The sequence below is a fragment of the Triplophysa rosa genome, linkage group LG18 (genome assembly GCF_024868665.1).
Source record: "Triplophysa rosa linkage group LG18, Trosa_1v2, whole genome shotgun sequence".
Lineage (NCBI taxonomy): Eukaryota > Metazoa > Chordata > Actinopteri > Cypriniformes > Nemacheilidae > Triplophysa > Triplophysa rosa.
The window spans coordinates 21238461-21264394 of NC_079907.1; the positions used below are offsets into that span (position 1 = coordinate 21238461).

Here is a 25934-nt window from a genome sequence, read left to right on the forward strand (position 1 = left end):
TTCTTCTGGATATATTGAACTGTAACTTTTGTCAATGCACTCAAGAGATAAACAGCGAAACGAATTTCGCGTTAACATGTATTTTGGCACGGACGTAAAAGCAGCACGGCAGACATATAAAAGTTGCTTTCGTTCTCTGCTTTGTCTTGTTTCTCTAACAATCAAAGTCATAAAATGTTCCTTCTTTTCTCTTTTCGCTCTTCTCTCATCCATTAAACCCAGCTCTTCTGTCCAGACTGTTCTGCTTGATCGGTCATGAACACAACACAGTTTCTCTGTCCTCTATTTTCTTGTCTGCTGAAAGGTAGAGATTGTTCTTATCAAAGTTATAGTTTACAGACACACTTTGCTGTTGTTCTACCGAGCAGACTGAGAATGTGAATCTGGGGCCTTATTTATAATGCGTGCGTACGCACAGATTTGATCGTAGAGTGTGCATACGCAAAAATCCACGGCAACGTTCATATGTATAAAAACGGTCTTTGACGTGAAAGAAAACTTAGCGCCACGTCAGGGTCTGAGCAGACATAGAGGGAGAGTGGGGTAAGATGAGCCTTTTTTTTTAAATGAGGCGTAATAAAAGGATTTCATCTCATTTCATGTTTCCTATCAATCTAAATTATAAGAACACATCTGACATAAGGTTTTAAAAATATGGCTTCTTATAAAAAAGTGCTCGTGTGGCTCAGTTTGTTGATCCAAGTCAGGGGGTAAGTTGAACCATATGGAGATATAATAAGCATGCAACTGAATTTGAATAAAGACCATGTTTTAAAGATTTTACTTTTAAAGATTTATCTAAGTCAAGTCAATCATTATTTTCCCTTACAAACACTAACACCATGTCTACACCGGACGCTGCGCGGTGCGACGCGACACGACACATGGCTCGTTCTAATGGGATTGCCGCGCTGCGTCCGGTGTAATAGGCTTTTTTTTAAGCTAACTTCAACAAGAAATAACCAAATAAACTTTACATTTCAATATATTTAATTTGCAATATCTTTCGGTTTGCATTTCTGAAATAACTTGTCTTGTGAAACACCAAAGTTGTAAACTTCCAAAAACAGACTAAACAGAGAGTTTGTTGATTAAAAATAAATTCAATTTCTGCACTCACTATGTCTGTTTTTGTGGATTCTTGGCATTATACAGTGCTTTTTAATGCCAAACATGTTAGGCCATTGGTGACTTAAGTTTCATTGAAATTATACAGGTTAAAAATAAGAAATTGAAGTTAACTTAAGTGTCGACACTGGCTCAATTTAACCCACAGCATTTGGCTCATTTTGCCCCATAGCTGCCACTTTGGAAAAAAACTAGCTAGATTACAAATTCAGGCTACAATTTAGCCAAATTATTTGCACGGTTTTATATGTTGGTAAAACATGCATCATGAATATTCTTAGACCTGGATACATTTGCTTTGATGAACCAGCCATTACAGCTGATAGGCAAAAATGTTACTCTGACAAGCCAAAAACAGCTTTTAAAGTCTGCTGTCCAATTCTCCCATGTGCTTCACATTTTCAAATTCTGGCAGAAATAACGGGTGATTCCAAAATGTATGGTCAAATGACAACAAAAGTGTTCAGTCGCTGAGATTCAGTGGGTATATCAACTTACCCACTGGCTCATATTACCCCACTCTCACTTTTGCTTGTTCGAGTGCTGCAGGTTTTTGGAATTATAAGCCATTCTTGCCACTCGTATAGGATTTGGACATGCTCTTTTATATGTTGGTGATATTAATTAGACATCGTTAAAAGGATATTTCACAGGCAAAACAAAATTTCCCCATGTTTTACTCAACGTCAAGGCATCCTGACTGAATATAACTTGAAATATAATGCAGTTGAAGTTATAAAACCACGTATCATTTTACTTCCAAGCGATAGAATGCAGTGAATGGGCGTCGACTTTTTGAAGCTCCAAAAAGTGCATCCATTTTATAATGGATGTTTTATAACTACAAATCAATCCAACAGATTTATATTATGACGTGCACTGGTTGAAATGAATAAAATCTCAATAGTCCTATCAGTGGTATCTTTCTGAAGATATCACATATCTGAAAAACTCATGTTATTTACTTGTTGTAACGAGCTTGGAGAACACAAATAATGTTTGGTTTATTAGATTTGGGAATGAGAGCATTTGAAGTATAAATGTTTCAATAAGTTGAGTTGGAAAAAGTTTGAAGTAAATTTTTAATGTAGTGTTATATTTCACAAAGCTTGTACCAGCAGTGATGTATTGTGAAACAAGATTCAGCTTCAATTGCTTCCAGCCTCGCTTAGAAAACATCCAATGCCAAACCATCTATGGGAATGTTAGGAACAAACAATAAGCTTTACTTATTTATTTGTACATAGAAGTATAATGGATAACATCTACAATGAGTGAATGCTGGAAAGTTCATTTACCATGTGAAAAACATTGCATGAGTTTTTAGAAACTGTCCATTTGGTTGATACACAGCCACAGACTTTTTTAACAAAAGGCCAGAAGTCACCGCAGGCTGTTTATTCTTAAAAACAAGCAATTGCATTGCCCATTAACTCCTGCAAAATTGCAGAGCAAAGTGACCGTAATTGTTGAAATAGCAGTGATGATTACATATTTTATACACAGGAAGTACACCTCACAAAAGATGCAATGTGTTTACAATTTTCAGGATTAATATAATGTTTTGTTACTAGGCCACCAGAGCATAGCTTTGTGGAATGAAAGTGTGTAATTGAAGGACAAAGGGTGTTTTAGAGATGTTGGTTTTTGGGGAGCAGCGGGAGAGGGTGTATGTGGGCTGGGAGTTTCGCCAGAGTGGAGGCCTGTGGTTGTCCTCTTGACCACCCATACTGGGTGCATGGAGGCCACAAAAATGTTCCCCTGATAACGCAGGACCACCACACTGCCTGCCTCTTTCAGTGATCGGTGTATGAGAACCTGTACATTGATTTCAGAGGTAGTACTGTTACTCTTTACAGCTGTTTTTTACTTCATTCTTCTAAATGAGATACATATACTATTACTAATTCCCAAATATCTCCTATAACAAGCATTAAATATAATAATATCTAAAATGATCAATAATAATTACAAAATCCTATTACCATTTTAATTTATAATATAAGTTTTATTTAAAATTTTATATAATTAGGGCTGTTAAGTGATTCAAATTTTTATCGAATTAATCACACATCAAATCTGGCTGATAAATTATCCCCAAAAGATCAATTAAAGGTATCATTATGTAAAACAAAGAGACATTACAAAAAGTAGCTTCAGAAAGAAATATTTTGATTTAGAATTTATTACGCAAAATAACCACGAGACCATAATGTTGAGTAAATGACGACTGAACTTTCTTTTTTGAGTAAACTTTACCCTATGTTTAAAAAAAAAATGGAATTATATTCTAAATAAGAAACTAAAAGTGCCATCAGGTGGCGGTAAATGTCATTAATGAGTCATTCATTCATGTGTGCTTGGAGACAAACAGTTTTGCTTTGGCTTTATATTAAAATATACACAATATTAACTTATTTATTGATCCGTTAAAAACAGTTGCAGTGCAGTGAGGACAGAAAAAAAATCGAGATTTTACAAATGTGTAAACATTAAAATACTAATTATATTAATTATACAGTAAACATTACGTAATATGTCAGGTGTTGTGTGTTTTTATTTGTTTCGCTACAGTACACACTCAAATACTTAACCATAGTAGAAACAGGGTATACTTGGCGTTGGGACGTTAACTGACTTACATTTACATTACATTTACTGTACATCCAAGCATTTAGCAGACGCTTTTATCCAAGAATTAGAAAACTATAAAGCGATATAACAGATTTGAGTGACAGATACTTTCGCGCTCACATACAGTTCCATTTTTTTTAATACTGTATATGGCAAAAGCAGCTTGGACATTCTGCTAGATAACTTATTTTTCTGTTCTTTAGAAGAGAGAAAGTCAAAGTTTGGAACAGCTGACAAAAGCGATTAAATGATGACAGAATTGTTTTGGATAAACTGTCCCTTGGCTTTAACTATGCCAGAGCAAACAAGACAGATATAGAATAGATTCAAAAAGAAGGGTGGCTGTGGTTTGTTGAGTTCCTTTCTTTCTCCAGCAAGCCTTCATTCATGCTTTTATTATTGTTGTTCTTGGAACAGTGGCCTATTGAGAGAGGTTAAGAAAAACCATGTTGCTACAAAAAAAGTTATGATTTATATCCTTTATAAATTATTTCATAGTTTACTCACTCTCAAATTTTTCCAAACCTGTACAAAAATCATTTGTTCTGAAAAACACAAAGGAAGATATTTGAAAGAATGTTAGCAACTGATATTTCTAACATAATAGGTAAAATTACTATATATATATATATTGTTCTGTTGAAAACAAAAGGAGATATTTTGAAGAACAAAAAAATGTATACAGGTTTGAAACAACTAGGCGGGGGTAATTTATGACAGAATTTTATACCTTTAAAACCCTGAATTTCCACTTGTCAACTCTTCAACTGTTATTGTTCTCGAAACAACTCATCATGGCCCATTTGCACCATCTGCCGGTAATTTACATCAATAATAAACTCCTTTGCATTCATTAAGCATCAATTTTTGTGAGCAAGGCCACACACATAGTACACACCTTTTTAATGTGTCAATAACAAAATATTTAGTGGCATTATTTCAGAAGAAAAACCTTTCACAAAGTTTGTTTGTAAAAAAGTTTGCTACACTTTACCACCTTTTGCTGCACCTGCTGTGTTCAAGACACCTCGGATTTGGAATATTTCCCACCAAAAACTCAGAATTAGTGTCTGGATTTAGTAACATTAAAAGTATTTGGTAATATTAAAACATGAATGTTCCTCTTTACAAATCATTACAAGTATTTAGTAACATTAAAAGAGAGCCGTTCCAAAAATATCTATATGTATATAGTATACTGTATTGATAACGGCACTTGGTGTAATTCTTTTGTACGTCTGCTGAAAAAAGTAAACAGTAAACAAAATTCCTGCAAGCACTAATAAGTGTTATAGGATACTGTAAGTAAAGGCACTTACATCATAAGTTTAGTTAGAGATAATGCTTAGTCTAGTCTTAGTTTAGTTCTGTCTTGGTGTTTTTTGATGCACTTGTTTGAGATCTGATCTATCAAGAAGCTTTTAAAACCTTTTTTGTCACTAGAAGATACAAATACGCTTTGCTGTCTTTTTTTCTTGTTTTCCAGTAAAAATGTCTAAACATTCTTGAATCAAGAAAAATCATCTTGAATTGAGTGACTAAGAGAAAGGTAAACCTTAAATCAAGATTATTTTTCTTACCCCATTGGGCTTGTTTTAAGCACAAATTCACTGAAATTTCATATTTTTTAACTAAAAACGAGACTTATTTTCTTAGGTCATTTTGCTCATCAAGAAAATGCATCTTGATTCAAGAATTTGTAGACATTTTTACTGGAAAACAAGAAAAAAAGACTAAGTAAGAAAGTCATTTTTTGCAGTGCAAAACGTTGTCAATAAAATTGAAAAAGGCTGACAGGAAGTATGGCAAATTAGATTTAATCATCTCTGTGCGTCCCAAGGAAATAAACAAAGTGATGATATTGGCCAATCTAATGAAAATAAAATATTTAGTTATATGTTTGAAACACTAAGTGCGGCCAACCCCTAACTTTTCATATACCCTCAGGAAATCGATAAAGCATTCTAATTTGTGTAATGATTCGCCATTGCATTTGTAAGCTACCGCACTGTGTGTCAACATCACTGATTTCCAAAATGGCTGACCAAGAACATTGGGTACCATTTGATATAGACTACTCTATCATCGATATGCCTTAAAGAAATCTAAAGGGAACATTTTAAGCTATAAAAGCCTAAAGTTCAAAGACATTTTCCACATTTCTGGACTAGTACTGTAGATAAAGTGTACTGTGTGCTGAAACTCTATGGCCCAGTTTCACAGACACGGTTTAACTTAAGCCAGGACTATGCCTTAGTTAGATTAAGATATTCATGTCGCTTTTATAAAAATACCTTAGAGGAATACATTACTGGTGTGCACAAAACAATGGCACTGATATATTTTAAGATATTTCTGGGCAAGCTATATTCAGTTAAGACAGGTCACACATTCATTTTAGTCTGGGACTAGCCTTAAGCCTTGTCTGTGAAACCAGGCCTTAAAGTCACAAACTGATCTCAAATCAGCTTCACATAGCAAATCATGTTTGCAGTGCGACTATGGTCACTGGCTGATATCAGACCACGCCAGATGGTAAGGTCAGCACCTTATCCTAGGCTAACTCCAATTAGCTTCACTTCCTCCCTAGCCTGCTAGGACTGTGTATTTCAACTCCACATTACATGAAAGCACCACACGATATAAGAGAACATCCACTAGTAGGCCACCCAAAAAAATCCCCCTTTTTATTTCGTAGCTCCACGCATTTCTGGAAAGTAACAGAATCTGAAATCAGATGTCGCTTGTTAAGATTAAGAGCAAGAGAAAATGAATGGGCTGTGGGAGAAAGGGGGCTTGTAAAGTGGTCAGTGGTCAGCACTGTTACACGCATCTTTAAACTAACAGAAATCAGAGCGGAGCCCAAACACCCCAAAACAAAAACTAGTCAATTGTGATTCTGTGATTAAGGGCAATAAGAGGTCAGTAAATAGAATTTACAATAAAATATGATAATAAATATAATGAAATGATAATAAAACAGTGATGGAAGTGTGGGAATGGAAATGCTTGTTTTAGGGTTAGGCTAGCAAGAATGTCAAAGGCATTAGTGTGGATAACATGTCAAACATATCCTTTTTGTCTCCATATGAACTAATCATAACAATGATTCATTGTTCGACTGGACTGCCGAAAGGATCTTTTAAAACATTAAACTAATAGAACATTCCAGTTAAAATAGTCGTTTCATTATGTATGCAACAAGGCGCTGAAAAATCTGATATGAGTATCCACAACTTTCCAATAGTAGGTACAGTAGTTGTGTATATTCTGCAATATGCAGTATGATGATTATTTTTTTAAACGAAAACTCATCCCTAAACACTAACAAGCCATACATCTTTTTATAAATGAGTTTTAATGACACATTTAATGAGGGAAGCATTGTGTTTCCATGTTATGTTTGCCCTCATGCTATGAGACTCAGTAGTTATTTTACCAGTTTGTCTCTTGGGTATCCTGGTGGGATATATGAATGCTGACTACTGTTCTTGCCCATATTTAAGGACTTTGTCTGCACCTCCTGGTAAGGAGTGCTTTCTAAAAATACCTTGTAATCCCTCGGGTCCCTTGATAGATTGTGCAGATGTCGATGTACAATTGAGAAAGATTTAGGCAAAGTTGAATAAAGAGAGAATATGTCAAGAAGATCAGACAGAGGCAATGCTACAATAACAATGTATCCATTTTTATGTATTGTAATTCTCCCTCAGTTCTTTCACATGTAACAATTGTATATATATACTGTATATATACAGGTATATATGTATACATAACCAGTGTTGGGTGTAACTAGTTACTAAGTAATTAGTTAATGTAATTTAATTACTTTCCCCTTGAAAAAGTAAAGAAAGGGATTACTCTTATTTTTCTGTAATTTAATTACAGTTACTTTTGATGTAATTAAACTAAATACTTTGTGTAATATGTGTGTGCAATAGTGGAATTGACATCAAAATTCAAAGTCTAACTCTAAAATCAATGCTTTAATGTATAATTCTCACATTTGTAATACTTTGGTGAGTTAATAAGAGTACTTTATGTAGTTTAATATTATTTACTTGAATGAATTAAAAAAGCCGTTTCATGTCTATCCTTAAATCACATAACTCATCAAGGTTGATGTAGGATATAGAAAGTAATTAGTAATAAGTAACTAAATACTTTTTGGAGAGTAATTTGTACAGTAATCTAATTACACTATTGAATATGTAATTAGTAACTAGTAATTAATTACTTTTTCAGAGTAACTTACCCAAAACTGTACATGACACTACATTGGCTTGTTTATCTGGTCTTGTAGATTCTGACATGCTAGTCCTCAGATAAATATAGTAAACTCTTGTAGCTGTGTCCAGGCTGTGAGATCAGATATAAGGTGATGTCTTAAAAATATTTAAACGTGTATATTTTAGGTAGAAAGAGAGTGCGAGTGTTCTCATACACCCAGATCAGACTTTAACAGGACTGCTTACAGTACAGTGAATTGGGGAACACATTTGTAAAATAATAATAATTATTTCATTTTTTATTTTTATTATTGATTTACTTAAAAAGAACTCCAGTAACATGATTTATCAAAAAAGTCATTAAAAGTGCAAATATAAAAATGTAATTATATTAATTAATTCTTAAATAACATAAAAACAATGTTGAGGTCATAACTAACGATCAATATATTTCCTGATGGCTTTGACAAAGCAATGCATTTCAAACAATCACTTTTTAATTACAACAAGCAAAGAATGTGGGAAGATGATAGATCTCTGCAATGAATAGTTTGTGAAAAATATAACAAAACAAAAACAAATAAACCATTCAACAAAACATAAGTAGACAAAAGCAAATCACACAATGTGTAATATGCTATATTAGAGATTGGGTTAAAGAATTGTAAACAATGAGGTTGTAATGCCACCTTGTGGACAAATTCCAGTTGCTCTTTGCAGGGGTAAATGAAGCTAAAACTTTAGAATTAAATTTGATTTAACACTCTGTTCATTCATTTTGGTCAGAATAATTAAAAAAAAAAGAGGTTAATATAATCTTAAATTAAAACATACTCTAGTCAAGTCAAGCTTGATGTCTTCATAACTTGATACTCATGACCTTTAGGTTTTGCTGATCTTAAAGTAGTTTAAGTTTAATGTGGAGTATCCCACCACTTAATTTAGTCACACCTTGTTTTTCGTTGACCATTAGGCTTTACTCTTATTGCATGGAAAGCTTTGTTACATTATAATTACATTTTAAAACGTAAACTTGAGTTTTTTATTCAACTAAACAGAAAAATGTGTTTATGGTTACAGATCTGCTCAAATACAAAAGGAAAAGGCAATGATAGCAGCTTCCAGTTTACAGCACCTACATGTAAATATTTACCTAATGGTTAGAGAGTCGGACTCGTGACCAGAAGGTTGCCGGTTCGATTCTCAGGCGGTTAACGACTGAGGTGCCCTTGAGCAAGGCACCTTACCCCTACTTGCTCCCCGGGAGCAGTGGGCAGTTATAGCTGCCCACTGCTCCGGGTGTACGTGTGTTCACCACTTGCTGTGCGTGTGTTCACTACTCTCTGGATGGGTTAAATGCAGAGGTCACATTTCGGGTATGGGTCACCATACCTGACAAATAGGTCACTTTCGCTTTCAGAGTGTGAAAACGGTCACTTTTCAGGGTTGCCTCTGTGAATTCTCCTCCCTCTCCTGAAGTTTCCCTTCTGCCTGACAAACATTTCTCCCTGCGCTTCATCCATTCTTTCCATTTTGTTAGTATCCTTTGCATCATGACTAGGTCTTGAACGTACTGGACACAACACGGTAGAGGTTGGGTCTTCCTCTCCAGTGGCCTCCTGCAAAGCCTTTGTTTATATTCCGGGGTGAGGAAAATGGCGGCATGGTCTGATTTGCCAAAAGCTGGTGCCAAGTGGGCTTTATATCTGTTTTTGAACTGTAAATAACAGTTGTCAAGTTCAGCATAACATGTCTGAGGTTAGTTTTATTAAAGTCCCAAGCCACCATAATGGCAGCGTTGGGATATTTGTTTAAACAGACACTTAGCACATCATGTCGCTTAGACAGAGCCGTACTTATGTCCGCTTGAGGTGGAAGTGACAATGACCGACTTGAACTCACGAGGCAGGTAGAACGGAAGGCATAAGATTGTTAGATGCTCCAGATGCGGCGAGCAGGAACGCGACAGTATATTGATGTTCCGGGATCACACCATTTGTTGTTCCTCATAAAACAAACGCCTTCACCTTTGGTTTTACTGGCATCTGCTGTCCTATCCATACAAAAAACAGAGAAGTTGTTAGATGGCGATGCAGCTTCATCCGGGACCGAGGGGGTCAGCCATGTTTCGGACAGGCAAAGGATATTACAGTCTCTTATGGCCCGTTGGAAACGTAACCTGGCCCTGAGGTCATCCAACTTGTTTTCAAGCGACTGGACATTAGCGAGCAGGATACTGGGCAGAGGGACTGTGTGCTCTGGCCCACAGCCTTTTGCGGATCCCAACGCGTTTGCCGCGGCGTTTATTTCTCCTTCACTTCGGAGTTCTCTCATAGCCATTGTTCTCATCCACCTGCCGAAGAATTTCAGGTGGCCACGTCGGATCGGTACATAAAACGTTGCGGAACAGGTGATATGATAACAGGTAAAAGATGATAAAAAACGAAGAAAAAGCACAGTCTAGATGGAGCGTCCAGGACGTTTTAACATCTTGACACATCTTTGAATACTGATCTAGCAATTTACTATGTGTATCAATTTTTACTAAAGCTCCTGCATATTCCAATGCATATACAAATGTACCTCACTGGTGAACTCCACATTTTAAGATTATGACTTGTAAAATCACATAGAAAGCCACACTTTTCCCAAAAAACAACACAATACCACACAATTACCAAAGCTTTTTGTGGTTCCTTTGATGTTTTATCACGGCGAATACCACAGGATATTTTTGTAAGGATATTGTGTCATTTACTTTAGTATCTAAATACAATGTCTGATTCTGATATACAGTACAGTTTTATCAATCGTTTTACTGTATTTTTTACATATTTTAATAGAAAATTTCTTAATTTATGGATATAATTCAATCTTTAATAGACAAATTAAATCACAAATTATTTTAATCATCAATGTGAGGGGTGAATGATTCAGATTTGCCTTCTCTAATGCCATTTGTTGTGTCTCAACCCCGAACTGTTTGATCCTCACTCCACCGACTCTTCCTTGCACTGAACTTCTATTTATTTTTTAAACTATATCTGCAAACATTTATGTTTTTTATGGAAAATCATTTCTATAGGTAGATTAAACATTACTCTTTTGTGGTTGGCAGTGTGTTATCAAATTTTTGAAAATGTTTGATTTGTTATTATAATAAATGTAATGGGTGATGTGGAATATGAGTACAGTGTTATAATTAACCATGGAACTTTGTTTTTTTTAAATGCCTTTGCATAAATAAAGAATCCTGAAGAATATTGTATTGTTGTTGAATGAGAAAGCAAAAACAATTGGCAAAATATTTTACTAATTTAGCTGTTTTTTTGTTGAGTAAAAAGTGAATTTATGACCCACAACCCCCCCCCCCCTAAAAACTTGTGCTTATGTCTGACTGCGATATTTATTTACATCAAATGACAAATTAGAGCTTTCATATGCTTTATTTTTGTGAGTGAATGCAGAAAAATCACGAATAAAAATGGCTGGAAACACACCAACAAACTTCACTCCCCAGGGTCACATTGTGCTTTTTAAACAGTGTAGCCACATAACACAACTAATCAATGCATTTGTTTGCCTGCAATACAGTCATATTAATATGCATATGTTATTAACTAATTTAGGGTGATTGTAGAAGCAGCAAGATAACAATGTTAAGTCTTCAGGGTAAAAGCTAGGCAGACATGCTATGGCAAACAAACACAGTATTTGGGGGATTCCCACTGGGACATGCTTAAATATTTAATGTTGGGGAAGACATGTTCTGACAGAATTAAACATTTTTGGTGAACTATTGCTTTAATAAGAGGTAAAAAATGCTTTTAAGAATCCACCAAACATTTAATGTGCCATTCTGATTGTATTATATTTAATTATATACAGTGCACTCTACTAATATTAACACAATTGGTAAAGAAGGCTGTGTGAACAACATGTATTAATTATTTAAAGGACCAGTGTGTAATATAAAGGAGTATCTGTTGATAGAAATTTAATATAATATGGTGTATAAAGACTACATAAAACTTAAAATGAGCAATTTCTATCTACATTCAACAAAGGTCCCCTTACATAGAATTCCTCCATGTTTCTACAGTACCCCTAAACGGACACAATGCTCTACAGAACGCATTTAAATGCGACGCAGGTCTGCTCAGCGTACCTTATAAACCCCCTTTTATTATAACTAATTGAATAGGAACAGGTAATGGTTCAACATGACCTCATAAAAACTGTAATTTTGTAAGGGTGCGTGGCTGAATGGACAGAGGTTGGAGTCTCAAGCAAGAAAATTATACAAAATGATATCATAATTAACACAAACATGGTATTTTGTTAATCACCATGTTCTTAAATAAACAAATTTATTCACAGTCTTCCTTTGCTTATATTTACCAAGGGTGCCAATATTTGTGTAGTGCGCTGTCACTTTTTTTTTTTTTACATATTTTTAAATAAATATTTGCATATAATACTATGTACACGTACGAGACGATTCTTGTACACGTACAAGAACATACTCAGTGAAAGTGAAATTGAAAATCTGTTTCAAATGCTATTAATGTACTGGATGTACAGAAGAGTTTTTAGGCAACAGGTGACAGGCAGTAACAGAGAAAGTAGGAAGGACATGAAAGTCTGACACTGGACTTTTATGAGAGAGTGGAAGACTGTAGTTTTCGGTAGTTCATAGAAGCCAGTGCCAAATCATAAAAGTGTTGACATGACTTATCCTCCACCCGATCTGAAAAAAAGCCACAGAACAGAGGAAACAATTTGTTAAAACATATTATACTGTTACACATAATTGTGTTGTCATTTCTACATCAAGATGAGCAATTATAATTTATTACCTATAATTAAATTTCATATAGTTTTATTTAAAAATCCAGAAAAGAAACAAATCACAATAGATTTAGCTGGATAGAGTAATTTATTACATAAAATAAATATAAATTAAGGCAATATGTTTTATTAATAATTATAAAATTGTATATAATGTAATACATTTATTTTTTGCTTTAATCTAGCAGAAAATAAAACAATATTAAAGGGATAGTTCACCCAAAAATGAAAAATCTGTCATGAATTACTCTCTAGTTGTTCCAAATCTACAATATCTGACTTTTCTTATTCTAAAAAATAAGCATACACTCACGTTAAAGAAATGCTGCGTACTCAGACGCACCAGGCATGCACACATACTGTGTTGAGAGATCAAGTTTGTTTGCCGCGGTCTAAACCAAGCGAACACTTTGATATACAGTGAGGGAAATAATTATTTGATCCCCTGCTGATTTTGTAAGTTTGCCTGCTTACAAAGAAATGAAAACATAACTTTGTACTTGGTGGAGAAACCCTTGTTGGCAAGCACAGAGGTCAGACATTTCTGATAGTTGGTCAGCAGGTTTGCACATGTGTCAGGATACATTTAGTCCACTCCTCTGTCATTCTTTAAGGGTTGTTGGCTGTTGCTCAGCAAATTGGAGTTTTAGCCTCCTTCACAGAGGTTCTATAGGACTAGGGTCTAGAGACTGGCTAGGACATTTAATGTGCTTCTCCTTAAGCCACTATTTGGTTGTCTTGGCAATATGTTTTGGATCTTTGTCATGTTAAAGGCTCATCCACGACCCATCTTCAGTGATCTAGTTAAGGGGAGGAGGTTCTCGTCCAAGATTTTAGGGTACACTGGCCCGTCCCTCAGCCCCTCAATGCGGTGAAGTCATCCTGTACCCGTAGCAGAGATAAAGCCCTAAAGCAGAATGTTTCCATCACTGTGCTTCTCTGTAGACATGATGTTCTTGGGGTCATAGTCAGCATCGTCTTTTAATAGTTTTACATGCTTGTCATGTGCGTTTAAATACTACTGTAGTGTTTATCTTATGTTTCACATTAGGTTTACAGTATATTTTCTAACACACAATATTAAACGTGCAACATGTTACCCTAAATTTTTGGAATTTACATTACATTAAGTGCAAATATCCCGTCTTGATAGCCATTAATGGCAATATCTATCCATCAAAGAATGTAATGTTGTAGTTAATATTAAACATTCTAGCTAAAAAATATTTAAATAAAATTCTATATTTATAGAAAATATTCTTTATTTAGTTTAAGGTCTTATTAAATGATATACATTTTTTTTCGTTCAGTCTATTATAGAGGGTATGCATTGAAGTCACTTTCCCACGTGAACATGCCGGGACGCCCCGGGATATGCTCCCTTGAGTGGTAAAACACTCAGCAAAATGGCTACTTTCAATAGGAGAAACAAATAAACCAGGACTAAAACACGCAATTATTTGCTGAAATTACAAGCAGCTGGACTCGACGGTGATCCTTACGACTACCTTACGACTTACAAAGGAATCAAGTGCATGCTATTGTCTTGTTCTGAATTCATGTTCTGAGTTAACGAGACTTTACAAAATATGGACCCATCTTATTATTACGAAACTATTTTAAGGCATAATAAGACATCCCTCATTATATTATGAACAAAATTTTAAAGAAAATTTCAAAAGCTCATTATGAAGATCTGTCATAAAATGCTTCACTGATGTAATTGCAATAGAATACTAATATATTTGTAACACTTTACAACGTAGTCTTTGTTAACATTAGTTAAGCATTAGATGACATAAAAAAACAATTAACAGTACTTCTGCATTTGTTAATCTTTGTTATTTTCAGTATTTACCTAACAATTTTAAAAACATTGAACATGCACCATGAACTAATTTGCATCTTCAAATCTTTGCGCCTTGACTTTTGCTACTAATTTCGCGTTAAACCTGTTGCAAAACAACCCAGTCTCAAGGCAGTTAGTGGCATAGGCGCGAAATTTGCAATCTATTGATTCGTGTTCATGGACATCAGTTTCCCCCTTTTTTCGTGTCAGTCAGCACAACTATTTTTTCATGTCAGTCAGCACAACTTTTTTTTCATGTCACTCAGCACGACTTTCCATACACAGAACGTGTGTGTATGTACATTTATTTATTTATTTATAAAGCGACAATAAATGGCTACCCTAACCCTGCCCCTAAATCTAACGTCAAAGGGGAAAAGTGCACACAGGACGAAAGTATTGCGCACCGGACGCATATATTATGCATGCGTGAGCTCAAGTTCAAACTAGTCTGCTCCTTATGGAAGATGTGTGAATGTGCCGCTTTTACAAGCATGATTTGGTGACTATGTTACATATAGATTAGTTTTTCTGTGATTATCAATGTAAATGAACACAAGTAAATTGTTCAAACTTAAACTTCAGAATACTGGGGCACGACGGAGAGCAGATTTGAGAAGTTATAGATGTCTATTTGTGGTTACACTTCAAATCTGAATTTAGGAATAATATAAATATGTGCTATGCATTTGTATCTGTCAACGTATTTTTGTGAATGCCAGTTTACACATTTATTCAATTTCAGAACACAGATTTTCTCGGCATTCAAGTTCAGATTTTTATTTTACAAGTTTCCACATTGGGGCTGTGAATGCACATTTTACATTGTACTTTACCAGGTCTCAATTCAAAATCTACAAGCTCAAGTTTAGCTACTGATTTACTTTCATACCATTTTGTCACGCCTCTCTCCACTGTCTCTCCTAAATACCACTCTTAATTGTCAATAATCATGTGGCCAATTGTATTATGATTGATTAGATTATGATTGCATGTGAATTTCTGTTAATTACATTTTCATTTATTTTGTCCCCTAACACATACATTGGGGTGTACTCATTTTTGCATTATAATCTTAAATTGTTTTGTTTAAATAGTTCCAATTTTGACTTTGGTACCAACTAAGCAAATAATTGCATGTTTTAATCCAGCTTTTGTAGTTTCTCTTATTGAAAACAGCCATTTTTCAGAATGCAATGTATTTATTTCAGTCTTTTTCTTTTTAAAATTTAAAAAGTTGAAGTAGTTTAACAAAGCAGCATCATAACAAAATGTGAATACGATGAAGGGGGTTGAAAACTACACAAGCAACTGTATATAGATTTATAGTTTGGGCTAATTTGTATAAATTCATACGATCTCATTTGTACATTAGTTAGTGGGATTTCCTTTCGTGCCAGTGACATTAGTTTTAGGGGCAGGATTGGGGGGCTACAGTAATGCTTTTTTCTAGTAATCATACGTTTTTGTACGATTCACAACGTACAAATTATACGAATTAGCCACCTCGTGAAATAGATAAGGTTGGCTGATCCAATGACCCACTGCACAGCTTAAAACATTAAAATGATGCACGACAAAATTAATTTAAGGCACTTTTTCAAGCAACTGAACATACTTAGAACAACACAAGTGTGAATAAATAATGACTACATTTACATATTTGGTTGAATTTACCCTTCAAACTAAGAATGCTGCATGGACTACAGATGCAGCCAAACAGGCCCAAATTAAACTGGAATTAGTTTCCAAAGCCAAAGAAGCCCTTGAAGTAGCCAGTGATGCCCCCTTTGCCCTTCTGCTCAACCTTGTCATCAAGAGGTGGAAAAGCAACATGGTTAAGTGCAAGGTCAAAGAAGAGAGGCTTGAATGGGACTGGATGAAATTCTGGAGGGAATTGCACTAGATTGGGCTGCTTGCTCAGGAGGATGGGGTCATGACGGAAAGTTTCCAAATGCTCAGACAGAGGCGAAATGTCTTTAAACTGCTGTTGTGCGGGCAACTCATCTGCAAAAGTGTCACGACTCTGCTTTATCTTGTCATGGATTTCTTGGTCTTGTGGCAGAGTCGTGGCAAAGTCTTATGTTTAGTGTGAGAAGCAATGGGGTGTTTACCTTTTTGACATTCCATGTGCTTTCTCGTGTCTTGTCATTGGCCCCGCCCCTCTCGTGTCATGTATTGCTTCCCTGCCGTGTCTAATGTTTCCCACATGCCCTGTGTCATTATCCCTCGTTTGTCTCTCCTATAAATGCCCTCATGTTTATTTGTCCTGTGCTCGGGGATTGTACGTGTACCTTGTGCTTACCTGTAGGTGCTGGTCGTGCTTGTATATGCCCGTGTTGGTAATGGTCCCATGTTCCTGTCCCGTGCCTTGTCCGTGGACTGAATTTTTGGTTTACCCTGCCGTGTTTTGTTTGTGAGACGTTTGGTCGTGTTTTTTAGTTTAGTTTTGCTGTTAGTGTTTTTTTCTTGCCCCATCGAGGGAAGTGTTGTGTTCTAGTTTTTTGTTTCCGTGTTCTTAGTTCCTGTTTTGTTTTGCACCCCATCGCGGGTTTTTGTTTGAATTATTAAAGTCTTGTTTTGTTAACCCCTTCACGCCTGCCTGCATCTGGGTTCTTCCACGCCCTCCGTGACACAAAAGAAACAATATTCACCAGAACAGCGGTGTAATACAGCTAACACAGCTCCTAATATAGCCCTTGTACTGCAACTCTTCAGCGCCTCACTGTGCTGATATCGTGCAATAAATGGGCACTGACTAAAATATGAAAATAAAGCTGGTGTGATATGTGATGGTTGTAAATGCATGTCTTGTGGGGCAGGTTCATACCTTCCTCTTCTGACATTTCTGTAATCAGGGCACAAAAAAAGAAAGAAAAATTAAAAATGTTAAAAATGGAAAAATGTATTTGTGAACTTCAAATAGACCAATGATAAACAATACAACAGTTAAGTTCAAAATTCAAAGTACAAATTCTGTTCATTTCCCACAACAGAGAAAGAGAGAGCAATTTTAAGAAAGAACATATGAACAGATTATGCTTTAACCATAGAAACAACACTGTGCTAAACAGGGCTGTTGTACATTTTTGCCACAAAAGTGGGTTGAAGTGGTTGCATTGGAGGTGAATGAGAAATACGCTACTTGAACTGCTTGTTTAATGCAATAATTGGGGATCTCTTACTTGAAGCCCCAACCTGTTCCTCCTAGCACCATAGCTGCCAGCAATATTGCTCCTGCTATAGAGCCAATGATGATGTTTGTACCACTAGGACCTGTAAAGAGATGGAAAACAGGAATACAATTAGTATTTTATCAATCACATATTATCAATAAATAAAGCATAATACAGTTGAATCCGTTGCTGGCTGTATTTTGTTCAGACCTAAAATACTGCAAAGAAAACAAGTTCATATTCATTTTTAAGCAATACAACAGTAATATACTGTATGTTCATGTACTTAGGAAACGTAAAAATGTAGTGAGGGGTCCCTCTTGGGACTGTGGTCATCACGGGCCTCCGTAGGGCACCGTTTGAGCCCCTTGGAGAAGCGACTATCCTGGTGGTACTCGCCTATATCAAGAGGGTAGAGGAACTGTAGACGCTCCCCGTTGGGGAGCAAGACCCAACTCCATCATTGCTGTGTTCAGAACACGTCTTGCACCTCTACTTGGTACTTGGAGATTCAGGAGCTCTGAGCAGCTCTTTGTCTGCTTTAAAGGTCAGCAGAAGGGGAGGGCTGTCTCAAAAAAGAGATTGGCACACAGGGTCATGGATGCTATCACTACAGCGTACCAATACCAAGATCTCCCTTGTCCACTCCCATTGAGAGTGCATTCCACTCAGGGTGTTGCTTCCTCGTGGGCACTGGCACAGGGTTCCTGTGGTGTATTGGGATGTATGTTTGTATCTTTGTACTTGTTCTGGTGCTCAGCAGATTTATTAAAATGTGACTTCCCTCTCACTCTGCGTGCTTTTTTATATGGCCAATCTTTTCACAATTATGGCATTTGCAGGTATGTTGCCTTGGTACATTTACATTTACATATAGTCATTTAGCAGACGCTTTTATCGAAAGCGACTTACAGAGAGTTCAGGGAGCAATAAGCGATATGTCATACAGGAGCAATAATACAATAGGTGCTAATACAAAGTTACTAGTTTCAACAAAAGCCAGACCACTACCTGTTGAGAGAAAGAGTGAGGGTTAGTGTTTTTTTTTTTTTTGGTAATTGTTAGTATCCTTCAAGTCAAGCCGTTAATAATAGCTGAACGCTTCCGATTTAGCATTGTGTACAAAATCCCCATGAAACTGTGTCCCAATATGTTGCTGAACTCAAACAATGTGCGCTTGTGAAGTGTGATTTTGGTGCAAGTTTGGATGATCTCTTTGTTAGTGGGAATATTGCTTTCAGAGGACGCGCTCACTTTTGCACGGGCATTTGAAATTGGTCTTAGTAAAGAGTACATTTAACTTCGAATCAGCAAGATTTATTGATGGAAGTTGATACAGGAGATGCTGCGAGTATTATTTCACATCAAATGCACAAACAATATTTTGCCCACCTGCCAGGGAGCTCGAGTTAAGTTGAAGACTTACACAGGTGAAAAGATTCCAGTATTGGGCCAATTCACAGCTACTGTGCAATATGAAGATCATGTAAATGAGTTACCTCTGATTGTAGTGGAAGGGAATGGGCAAATTTGTGTGGTGGGAATTGGCTCCTGAAAATTAAGTTGAATTGGAACGCAATTCGATATGTGAACGAAGTGCTTGAGAAATATAGTGACGTTTTCAAGAATGAGTTGGGCACTTTAAAGGACATTAAAGCTCAGTGTTTAAAGTTTCAAAGCTCAGGACATTAAAGTTTCATTGAAACCAGATGTTCCACCTACATTTTACAAAAGCCGCCCACTACCTTTTGCCATGAAAGAACAAGTGGAGAGGGAAATGGATCGATTGGAGAATCGATCTCCCGTCAAGTTTTTAATAGATCACAACCTTTGCCTGGAAAGTGGTGTACACACATTTACAGCCATGTTTACAACGTTTATAAATGAGACCCCTGTACTCCGCGTAAATCGTAAAGTTTTGAAAAGTTTTGAGAAATTGTGTTTTTATCCAGAAAACTCAGCCCTGAAATTCTCTTGATGTGTTTGTAGTGGAATGTTGCCACCCCTTATATGGCAGCGCCGTTTACGTATGATCTAGCAACCAACTAGGTCTAAGTATTTCTTCTGTCTTTCTTGTGGATGGTCTGAGTTCTGAAAAAGGACTAATATCTCCAACAAAGGAGCCATGAATAAGAAATCAAACTAGGGAACTTTCAGGGTAAGAGAGGACCTAAAGTTTGGTAAAATAACATTTAAAAGCTTTTAAAAGTTTGCAATGGGGGGTTGGTTTCAGAGGGCACAAGCTCAAAAGTCACTGTTAGCTGTTGGGTTAAAATGTCCCAGCAATCTGAAATTAACCAAAGTAAAGTAAAATCACTGAATGGCTGTGACATTGAGATGAAGATGAAGTTATTCTTTAGTAGTAAGTGGCCAATTGGACTCATTTGAATCACATTGGACTCAATCTCCCACGATACTCTACGCTCCCTCACCTGTTTCGTGTCTGCAATCCCCGCACCTGTCAGCGATCCCCTCATCACATGGACTTGTACTGTATATACAGTAAGGGAAATAATTATTTGATCCCCTGCTGATTTTGTAAGTTTGCCTGCTTACAAAGAAATGAAGGGTCTATAACAGTAGCGTAGACAGAAAAGAGACTCTGGGTGTGCATTTGAAAAACTGGGTGTGCCACATTTATTAACAGATTAAAGTGCAAAAAACCCAACTCTGCATAAAACGTTACAGAATACACTGGGCTGATGTGTAAAACTAAACTCGCCACATATCCATAAATATTGTAAAAGAACAACAATAGCACGAGTATAATTGTTTTTATTAAAACCCTTTCACACGTAAGTTGAACATTTTCAGAGTGACTCCCTGGCGTGAGTTTTTTTCAAGGCAACCGTAAGAGCTTATCACTTAAATATTTCCATGGCAACGCGGGACTGCTTATCATGTGACAGACACACCGCAGAACGACAGCAGCTGTATGACTGATGTATTGATTTTACGTAATTTTTCTTTTTTATTAAAAATATTCACAAACTTGTTAACTATGATATGAAATATCTGATATTCCGATTGTCAAATATGTGTATATGAATGTGCTTTGCACAGATATGAATCTGCATTTATTTTTAGGTGTGCCATCTGCCACTTTGGGTGGCACCGGCACACCCTGGCACACCCGTGGCTACGCCACTGGTCTATAATTTTTATGGTAGGTTTATTTAAACTGATAGAGACAGAATATCAAAAAAGAATCAGGGGGAAAAATGTTATATAAAGGACATAAATTGATTTGCCTTTCAGTCAGTGTATTGACATTAAAATCAGTGTATTGCAAATGCATTATGAGGACCTACGGATTTATTAAGCCGTAGCTATGTTTCATAGTTATCCGACTTATTTATAATCCACTGTGTAGCAAATAGATAATTAATTAAACCTTAAAATTTACAATGGGTATGACATTTATGCATGTTTAAAATAATGACTACTACCATAGGCTACTCATACTTCAGCATTTCAGCAGTATACAGTATGTATACTATGCTAAGTATGCACATGTACAATACATGCATGGAATACTCATTATTGCATATTATGTTTCCTTAATAACCTTTGTCTTTCTCTTCTCCGTCTGGAGGTTGGGGCTCTGGGAGAGGGTCATACACACTGCAGTCCTTTCCTGTATAGTCTAAGTCACAGATACACTTCACCTCATTACTGCACGTCTGAAAAAGAGAGAACAGAGAATGCATAAGTAAGTCAAACAGTAACTTTAATAAAATTAAGACAAAGTAGGACAGTCCCAAATAGACTTGTGACTTTTAGCTCTGCGTAGCCAGACCACAAGTATAGTCCGTCCGTCCACTTCCACCCCGTTCGTGTGCAGCCCATTTTTTGAGACCGTGTGGACGGGACGCGTACAACCGCGCATACGCAAAAAAATGTTGAATCAGCCGTCCACTCAATGACGTACTGCGCATGTGTCGAACTCGTCTATCCGCGCTTATCCACGATTGAGTATGCTCAAGAAGCTGTGCGGATGCGGAAAGTCAAGTATACCCAGCCCTTTACACTGCAGAATGTCTGGACCCCATGCAGCTTTTATACGCTGACAACAGTCTGTATGACTAGCATATAAAGCAAGCAATCACTGTTTGTTTTGTTCAGCGTCATGTTTAGAGGCGTAAACATTTAAATCGATGTCCCTTTGTCGTCCAGAAATCCAGTAGAAATTAGTAATGGGCGCTTTTGAAACACTGCTTCATGAAGCTCTGAAACCTTTACGAAACGTTTGTTTCGAATCAGTGTTTTGCAGCGGGTATCAAATAGGACAAGTCATGTGATTTTAGCAAACGAGGCTTTATGTTATTGCTGTTTCTAAACTCTCATGTTTCACCACTAGGGGGTGATGATCTCAAAGTGAACTCATGAACCAGCGTCTGCTATGGTATTCACTAATAGTTGTTCAATTTTTACTATGTAGATTTAGAGAACCGAAAATAATCAATTATGAGTGTATGATTTGCGATCAGTATGATTGTGGAGTTCAACTCCACCTCATCAATGTTGGAACACATGCACTCAGTACACCCTGATTTATTGGATGGACATACATCTGGAGGAGATGAAGTTCATAGACAAGGTGTGAAGTGCATCACGCTGATCTTTTGGAAATCTTACAACTTGTTTTGTATAATCTGTCATTGAGTTTGGCCGGAGATCTTGATGCTTTTACAACATTTTCAGCAGGAGGTAGCCCCAGCATGCAATTTTCAAACACTTACAGACAGACAATACACTCTTAAAAAAAGGTGCTTCAATAGGTTTTTCGATGCCATAGATGGTTCCATAAAGAACATTTAACATCTGAAGAACAAAAGGTTCTTTAAAGCGAAAAAAGGTTCTTCAGATTATAAAAAAGTAAGAAAGTGATGGTTCTTCAAAGAACCTTTGACTGACTGGTTCTTTGTGGAACCAAAAATGGTTCTTCTATGCAGGGGCGCAACTGCACATTTTCTGAGGGGTATGCGAGATCAGTATTGGCGCCCCCCATCGGCCACCCCAATTTAGAAAACACACAACAAATAAAAAATCCGCAGACAAGTTGTATATTACCTTTATAGTCATTCTATTTTACATCATGTGAAGGTGACAATCAGATTTGCATCTATAACAGAAGCATAAAGGTTTCCTTTTACAGAAACACTTTTCCAACTGCTTCACAGTGTAACAGATACACAATTCTGAAAAGATAAATAACAATCTGAAAAGTAATGAAACAAAGGAGCAAAAAGTAGTAAAAGTACATAAAGCTTGACATACACAATAAATTAGGGCAGAAACTAACGATTATTTTAATAACCGTATAATTGGACGATTGTTTTTTTGATTAATCGGGCTAAACAGTTTTTAAATTGATCTTTTGCTTATAATAACCAAATAAGGGGCTGTGTCCACCGAGCATTTACGCGGCTGAAAACGGCAGGAGCTCGGCTGAAAACGCCCGCTGCAGGCGCAGCGTTCTGCCCAAAGTTGAGCATTTTTCAACTCAGGGCGATCGGTCGAACGCCGGCGCTGAGCGTGAAAAAAACGCATCGCACCAGCGCAGAGCGCGGAAAAAAACCGTCAGCTGATGGCTTTTTTTTTTAAAGCGCGGCGTTTCCATAGGAAACAATTGAAAAAACGCCGGCTGCAGGCGTAAACGCCTCGGTGGACACAGCCTCTAAGACTTCAAATAAGGCTATTTATTGTATTCTTTGAAAAGTGAGTTTCACTTATGTAGTCTAGAATTTTGACATTTAAAACCTTTAACAAAAAAACTTGTCAAGTTTTAAATAATAAAACTTCTTTAAATATCCCAAATATAAGTAACAATCGAGTTGTAGCCCATTAGAGATGTGCTGATGAGGAAATAAACTTATTTTGATCTTTAAAGTTATATATAGATTATTCCCTTTCCTTCAACAAAAAGTATTATTAACATTATTTATTATTATCAGAATAAGACGAATAAGACGTATCACATGATATACTCGCGTTGTATTTTTTTGTTCTTTTCCCACTTAGGCCTACTTTAAAACGAATGCTTAGTTTGTGGTTCATTAATATTTAATAAAAACACAACAATAAAATTTGCCTATGTTAAACATACCTTTACTGTGCATTTATAATTCAAATATTATTGAAAAAACGAAATAAGATGGATAACAGATATTATAAGGCAAATAAATAAAAAATCTTTGGATTTTCCCCTTGCTTTAAGCATTTTTAGTTAGTGGTTCACATTTTATGAAAACATAATTAAAGTAAAACAAAGACAAACTCACTTAGATTGAAAGCTCAAGTTATTTTTTATTAACTAACGTTCTTTTGCGCTCTTGTCTCTGTCATCCTGTCAATCATTGCGCTGTTTCAGTGTCCACACGCAATATCTCCGGTGCTCTGTGCTGCGCGCTGTTTGCAGAAGACGCAACTGCTCGTGTTATGTGAAGGACACGGACCTGACGTTCAAACTGCACAGCTCGCGTCGTCATATGGGGAAAACGCGTCCGACGATTAATGAAGAACCCGATAATGCGTGATAGTGGGAGACTTAACAGCTTTAACAACCGTCTCAGACTCTCCCGAATGTAATTATAAAGCTCCTTCACAAACATAGATTTATTTTATAAGTGCCGAAGATGTAGGCCTAGCGGTGACCTGATATTGTATTATAATATGAACCACCTCTCAGGCAACGTTAAATAACTTGTTTTTTACTTGTCAATTTACTTTTCATTTTCATGTTCTGTTCTGCGCTTTGGGAAGTTTCTTTGCTCAATCCATTTGGTCATTTGACTGTGAAAGAGTGATTGGTTGACATAATAACTTGATTAAATAAATTATATATTCATTGAACTCGTTTAAAATGCTAGACAAAAGTGAAACTAAAACGTTTTAGATAATGACTTTTTCGTTATATTTTTTATAACGTTTTATTTAAAAAAAACGTTAAATAATATTTTGGCACAATGGCGCCCCCACTTGTGCGGCGCCCCTATGCACCGCATATACTGCATACCCCATTTTTGCGCCCCTGCTTCTATGGCATCGCTGTGAAGAACCTTTTAAACACCTTTATTTTTAAGAGTGCATGTGAATATAATATTAGTTTTCACCCCGTGATCAGAGCACACTTGAGAGGAAGAAGACCCAGGACAGGACGACAGGTTGAAGGTGGTGACGGGCAGACAGCGATGGTCCAGGCACATCATATTCGGACCACAGGGTGTACCATCCTCCACATACCCGAGATCCGTACCATCCTCTAACAATGCATGACCTCCACTAAACACACATAAACAGCAGTTCAAGATTACTAGGGTCTGTGCATTATAAAAGATATTAACATACTTGATTAAACGTTTCTGCTTTTGATGTTGTTACACTGCCTAAAGCACACTTTTAATCAGACTTGCTGACTTGTTTTCAATGATTAATAAAAATTCTTAACATAGTAAATTTATCTTGAATATACAGTAAAATATCATTTTGTGATGTGCCTGTGTGTGTCTGTGTAAAATGAAGATTTAGACCAGTATAGAGGTTATGCATTGAAGTCACTTTCCCACATGAACGTGCAGGGACACGCCCCCTTGAGTGGCAAAACAAAATGGCAGCTTTCGAAGGGAGAAAAAAGAAACCAGGAATACTGTAAAAAGCAGTTACTTGCTGAACTTAAAAGAAGTTGGACTCAACAGGTATCATTACAACTTACATAGGAACCAAGTGAACATGGACACTAAAATGATGCACAGAATTGCGTTTCCTGATATTTATTTTGTTTAGTGGTTTTACAATCAGATTTTAAAAGATTTATATTGCTCTTCTAAATGTTTACAGTGTTAACAATACTTTAATCTTTAGGTTTGTATGAAATACATCTGCTTAGATTGTTAAAATAAATAAAGCGGTGGGGAAACTTTACATTTATGCAACACATAAAGTGTAGAAAGTAGATAGGTAATGCAATTACGGTATGGTTCAACAAAAACAACTTACCCGAGTCTGATATGAAATGGCTAGCAAACATCCACGTTTCAGAATTCTATTTGCTTCAGCAAATTGCAG

General features: G+C 36.3%; 1 protein-coding gene across 4 annotated transcripts in view; it reads right to left on the minus strand.

Moving 5' to 3' along the window:
* Positions 1 to 11422: 11422 nt before the first annotated feature.
* The window catches only part of adam11 (ADAM metallopeptidase domain 11), an 84522-nt gene continuing 70010 nt past the window's right edge, over positions 11423 to 25934 (minus strand). For all 4 annotated transcript variants that reach the window (XM_057359465.1, XM_057359464.1, XM_057359463.1 and 1 more), the window contains 5 exons: positions 24983 to 25151; positions 21436 to 21550; positions 17877 to 17967; positions 17522 to 17539; positions 11423 to 12741 (listed from right to left, as the gene is read on the minus strand). In XM_057359465.1, coding sequence (XP_057215448.1) covers positions 12726 to 12741; positions 17522 to 17539; positions 17877 to 17967; positions 21436 to 21550; positions 24983 to 25151 — 409 coding nt within the window. In that variant the 3' untranslated portion in view covers positions 11423 to 12725. The remainder of the gene's footprint in view (positions 12742 to 17521; positions 17540 to 17876; positions 17968 to 21435; positions 21551 to 24982; positions 25152 to 25934) is intronic.